The sequence below is a fragment of the Neophocaena asiaeorientalis genome, unplaced genomic scaffold, assembly GCF_003031525.2.
Source record: "Neophocaena asiaeorientalis asiaeorientalis breed wild unplaced genomic scaffold, Neophocaena_asiaeorientalis_V1.1 scaffold540, whole genome shotgun sequence".
Lineage (NCBI taxonomy): Eukaryota > Metazoa > Chordata > Mammalia > Artiodactyla > Phocoenidae > Neophocaena > Neophocaena asiaeorientalis.
The window spans coordinates 4,828,644-4,834,661 of NW_020172141.1; the positions used below are offsets into that span (position 1 = coordinate 4,828,644).

The 6,018-nt window shown below is 57.1% G+C and overlaps 1 protein-coding gene across 1 annotated transcript in view; it reads left to right on the forward strand.

Annotated features, from left to right (window-relative positions):
* The first annotated feature begins 5,379 nt into the window (after positions 1-5,379).
* The window catches only part of MFAP4 (microfibril associated protein 4), a 2,136-nt gene continuing 1,497 nt past the window's right edge, over positions 5,380-6,018 (forward strand). Inside the window, 1 exon segment of the mRNA XM_024752729.1 lies at positions 5,380-5,535. Within this exon segment, the coding sequence (XP_024608497.1) occupies positions 5,380-5,535 (156 nt within the window).

Sequence of the window (6,018 nt, forward strand, 5' to 3'; positions counted from 1 at the left end):
TCTATCAGGGCCCACCCATCTCGTGTCTATAGACAGCCTCGGGGGCAGAGGTGAAGACTCCCGTCTGAGCCCACATGGTTCCCAAAGCCTGAAATGTTTCGTGTCTGGTCGTTTACAGAACAAAGCTGCCGACCCAGCCTTAGTTCCTCCCGGCCTCTCACTGAGCCTTCCCGGCCCCAACTTCCCTAACTTCAATCACCAGCTCAAGTGTGTCTTGTTTTCCCTCATTACGTTCGTCCCCACCCAGCAGGCTGCCAGCCGACCCCTGCGTCCTGCTTGTCGTCTTGTGCGTCCCCTCCCCGACGTGGGCAGGTGGTCCACCGGGTCTACTCCTGGGTGCATCCCAGTCACCCCGGGGCAGAAGCGCGCCAGGCCCTGGAGACGGATGCTGAGCGTGTGGGCGTCCATCTCCGTCCCCCTAAACTTCCCACATCGTGAGCGCCGGGAAGGGGCACACTGTTCCACGTGGAGCAGGCGCCTCATAAACGCTGAGGGATGCAGGGGTGCACATGCGTGAGGACGTGCGTGTGCGTGTGCGTGTGTGTGTCTGTGCTTGGTCAGAACCGACAGTGGTGACGAGGATCCTTGCTAGACAGAATTCTGTGCCCGTCGGTCCTTCCCATCGGGAGGAATGACACATGGGACGAGAGTCTGGGATTCCAACCCCACGCTCCTCCACTCTGCGGTTTTTACTAAATCATCTCCAGGAAGGAGTGTGAAGTGCAGGGTGCTTCCAGAAAGCAACACCACCCTTGTTCCAGCCTGCCGGCCTCCCCGTGCTGTGTGCAGACCCCCTGCACCTGCCCTGCCTCTCCGCTCGCCATCGCCCCCCAGCGGCACCCTCTCCGGGGTGCTGGGCCCCAGAACCCAGGCTTCTTCTCTCCAGCGGGGGCCAGCACCTGGGCAGACAGCTGCTCCCACCCCAGCAACAGCACCTCAAGGTGGGGGCGGGGGATGAACCAGTGGAGCGTGGAGGACCTCTAGGGCAGGAAAACTATTCTAGACAATGCTTCGATGGTGGATATGTGTCATTATACGTTCATCTAAGCCCACAGAGTGTACAGCACCAGCAGTGAACCCCCACGTCAACTATGGACTCTGGGTGAGGATGACGAGGTGTGGGTGCAGGTCCCGTCTGGTGGGATCGTTGCTGGGGGGCCGTGTGCGCGTCGGGGCGGGGGGTACACGGGAAACCCCTGTGCCTTCCTCTTGGTTTTGCTGTGACCCTAAAAGTACTCTAAAAAACAAAGTCTGGTATTTTTAAAGGAGCAACTGTTGAACTGTGTGCTTACAGCGCATGGATTTTACGACCTGTAAGTTATACTCCTGCAACCAAGCGGCAAGGACCCTATGGGGCCTTCCCAGGAAAGGCCGTCCGAGGCCATGACCTCTGCCTGCCTCTTGTTGGCAGAGAAACTTTAGCCTCTTGGGCTTTCCCTGAATTCCAAAGAATAAATTTAATCAGAGAAATGAGAAAATGCAGAAACAAAGGAAAAAAGTCAAGTAAGACGAAAGAATAATAGTTTAGCCATAAAACAAGTCAAGGACCTTTAGTTCCTCCTCAAGGGCTGTAGGTAACATCCTGAGCCATATCCTTGAGCTGCTTTGCAGACACCGAAACCCCCCCACCAGGTGGAAGAAGTTAACTGCATGCTGACCACCAGCACGTAGACCCCAGACAGGTTGGAACCAGAAGGTTGACTGAGATTCCGGAAACATGACCCTTTTATCTCACCACCAACCAATCAGAATAATGTCCAAGAGCTGGTCACACACCCCTCGACCCCCTCCTTCACTCTGTCTTTATAAACCCCCCCTGAAAGCCCTGAGGGAGTTCGGGTTCTCCTTGTGGCCCTGAAGTTAACGCTGCACTTTCCTTCACCGCAACCTGGTGTCAGCAGGTCGGCTTTAACACTCGTGGGCGAGCACACCTGAGTTTGGTTCAGTACCACCCCCATAAATCATTTTTAGAATTAAAAACGGAGATGGAAAATGCCAGAGAAAAGATAAGAACAAGTAAGGATCCATTCGGGAGGCCCAGTATCAACTAATAAAATAATTGGGAAGAGAACAGAGAAAACGGAGGGGAAGGAAACAGGAATGAAAAGGTGACAGAGAAAAACTTACCCAGGAGGACACAAGCCTCCCCGTGTGGAAGGGCCACCAAGTGGCCACACGGCGAAACAGGAGGAACCACCGGACTCCTCCGACACCAGGGTGGACGCTGCTGCTCTCCAAAAAGGGCCTTCAAGCACCCTTTTACCCCGAAGATGTGGACCCATTCGTTTGATTACATTAAAACCAAATCCCCAAACCTCCATCTGTGTTTCCTTCCCAGCACACAGCGTCCACACAATTCACACATCGAAATGAAGCCACGCTCCTAAGTTACATGAGGCCCAGACACCTCAACCCCAAAGGCCTCCGGGTCCACCTCGAAGGTCTGAGCCCAGCACCAATCCACCCACCCCACCCCGTCCCCCATGCGTCTTCTCTCAGCCACTGAACTTGCCCCAAACCAGAACAGGTGCGGGAGGGACGACACCAAATCCCTCCTAATTTCCTCCCTTTCAAGAAGGAAAACACGGGAGGGAAGGAGCCCACACCCCAGACGGCCCCCATCAGTCGGGACCCATGCTGGTGACACCTCTCCCGTGGCCCCCTCCCCCCGCCCACCACACAGCACCTTCTCAAGTTCTCCCCTCTGGCTCCAGGATGGCTGAGGTTGTGTGTCTGCTCACCGCTGCCTGCACGGGGGTTATGGGCTGGCCTGTGTCCCCCGAAAGCCACCTGCTGAAGCCGACCCCAGGGCGGGCCTGATGCGGTCTGACCTCACACCCCAAGGGACACCACACCCTTGTCCTGCGGTAAACCACCAGGGCCCTGCCCCTTCCCGCGGCCTCTGGGGAGGGGCCCGGGGCCAGCAGCTCGGCCAGACCCCTCCTTCCTTCCGACAGGCATCCCAGTCTCCCTCGGAGCCGCTCATTCCGCCTGGGTTGGAAGACCTACCCTCTGCGGCGGGAGACGTGGGGGTCTCGTCCTTAGCTGTGGTCTGAGACACTCCACAGGCTGCTGGGCTTTCAGGACAAAACCAAAGACCTTTGTCAACCAGAGTCCTGGCTGGAAACTAAGGCAGACTCAGCTGTTTTGTAGAGCATTCCATGAAGGGATGGTCACCTGGATGTGGGCCTTAAGGAAACCAGCATGGGGGGCGTCAAGGCACCCAGGGCCCTCCTGGGCTGCAGGGATAAGGGGAGGAGATGGGTTGTCAGGGCCAGCGAAGGGGTTATGGGGGGAGCCATCCCTGGGGTGCGGAGGGAGCACAGCCATGAACAGACTGCGGTCCTGGGCGGGACAGGGCCTGGGGGAACACCCGAACCTCTCTCCCCGCTTGTCCTGTCAGTGCCTCCCACTGGCCGAATCCTGCTGGAAGCTGGGGCCACAGGAACAGTGGTGCCCTGGGGACAGAGCAGGACAGAGAAAGGTGGAGTGGAGAGGCGAATGCCAAGGAGGTGGGCAAGAGACCCATGCAAGGCCCATGGGATGGGAGCCCTCACCTCCTGGAACCAGCTCTGCAGCAGACAGGCCTGCCCAGCGGGCAGCAGCGTCCTGACAGACCGTCCCCTCCATGCCCACCACTCCGCAGCTTCGGAGCCCCTCACTGCCACCCACCCCCGCTCAGGCAGCCGCCTGCCCCGACAACGCCGGTCAGAGAAGCCCCTCACCTACCGCACGGGTGTCTTCCTCAGACCCCTAACAATGGGCAGAGCGAACCAGGTGCCAGGAGGGCCGAGCCCCAAGCTCAGGGCTTGCGGTCCAAGCGGAGCCAACGTGACTCAGCACCTCGCCTGCAAGGTCACCACCGCCAACCAGCCTGGGACCCGGGACCAGACGCTTCCGGGTGACCAGCACCCCAAGAACTGAATGCCCCTGCCCCTGCTCAAGTTAGCCCCTCCCAAAGTGGAGCCCAGGGCCGTGCATTACATTAGCTAAACCAACCAACTGCACCCTCATTCCAGGCAGGGGGACCCCCAGACACGGGAAGAAATTTCCACGCTGGGCAGCCAATAAACGTGCCCACTGATACGGGCCCCTTTCAGTGCGTCCAAGGGTTTCCCTCAGACACTGTCTTTAGAGGGAGGACTTACTCACGGTACCTGTGGCCAAATTTCTTTCCCTGAAGAGTTAAACCAAGCCTCAACCACACCCAACAAGCACAGTGCCTGCTTTGCACACCCACATATATTAAGTTTTTAAGAAAAAACTAATAGGCAAACTATGACTGATACGACATCGTTGCTTAATTCTTTCTCTTGCCTTTTTTGTTTTTGGTTTGTGTTCTTTTGGTTTTGGTGGGGGAGGGGTTCCTATGTTTATTAGTTGTACTCAGCAGAAGTCTTTGATACTTGACTTAGGACATGTTTTATTATTTGTTTTGATGACTGATTTTTCATTATTTTCCTTTCTGTAGCCTGTGCTAAAATTAGCTGGCATTTGCTGAAAAGAGAGATGTTTTGGAATTAGATTCAGCTGTGTGTAACAGGAAACAACCAAAGAGGCTTAAACTAGATAGAAGTTTCTTTCTCTGCCATGTAAAAGAGGGCTGAAGAAGGGCAGTCCAGAGCTGGCTTTGGACCTGCTCCACGATCCTCCCTGATCACCTCCCACCACCCCCTGAAGGGGCCTCCTCCTCACTGTCCAAGGTGGCAGCCAGAGCGCCAGCCATCGTGCCCAGGAACAGGACAGAGGACGGGAGGAAGAGGGAATAGCTGCTGCTTTTGCACCACATCTGTTTGCATTTTCTTGGCCAAAATTCAGACATGTGGCTTCACCAAGGGAAGCTGGACAATCAGGCCAGCTAAGGATCAGGACCTCACTACTCAGGACTAAGGGAAGAATGGCTATCGAGAGGAAGGCTACCATCTCCTCCACAGACAAGGATAAAAATCACATTTAAGGCAATCCGTTCACGGAAGAACAACTCCCACATTTATGGTGATGACAGCACATATTTACTGAATAGTTACCAATTGTGGGCCCTGTGCTAGGCACCTCATATGTTACCCAATCCTCACACAGGCCTCTGAAGGATAGACCATGACCACACTTGCTCTACAGAGGAGCAAACCGAGGCACAGAGAGGCTAGGTGACTTGTCCAAGGTCACCCAGCTAACAGGTGGCACAACGTGGATCTGAATGCAGGCAGCTGGCTCCAGGTCCCCCAGGACAACTCTCACCAGCATTTACAGAACCGGGGCCAGCTGGGTGCACCCAAGGGGCCACAGACTCAGGAGTGAGGAGGGGGCCCGGGGCCAGAGCTGCTCTCTTACTCTGAGCCTCTGCACATCTCATCCACTCTACAAATGCTCGTCCCCGACATGCGTGACGTGTGCGATGAACTGCCTGGTGCCTGTGTTTGCGGCTCCGTGGGCAGCCAGTACACGGCAGGTGCTCCGAAGACACCTGACCTGAGTGGACGCAGGCTCCACGCGGGGGTCGAGACGCAGCCCCTGCCCTCCAGCGCTCAAGGCCAAGTAAGGAGATGGGCGGCCGCGCGGGAAACAGAGCCACAGAGCCGGCTCAGGCGGGGCCTCCATGCGACAAAGCCTGGTGAGGCCGAGCTGTACTTTGTGAGTCACAAGCAGTCAGGTTGTAAGGCCCTCGAGGTTGGCCTCAGCCACACTTCGCATTCCTCTCCAATCCAAGGTGAGAAGTGTAGGCTCAGCCCTGAGGCCACAGGGAGGCTGAAGCAGGGGGTGGCAGGGCGGCCCCCAGGGGAGACCATCCTGGCAGCCTGTGCCGAGGACTCTGCCGGACTGGGGCAGGGAAAGGGTGGCTGGAGGCTGAGGGGGCCGGACAGGAGGAGGCGGCCTTTCAGGGCTGAGGAAACTGGCTGAGAGGGGCCGAGGGGCGTCTGAGGTGGGACGGGAGCCGAGTGAAGGCATTTGGAAGAAGGGGCTGCGGCTAGGGGAAGAAAAGCACAGGAGGCCTCTGGGGGAGGGGGAAGGAGGGGGCCT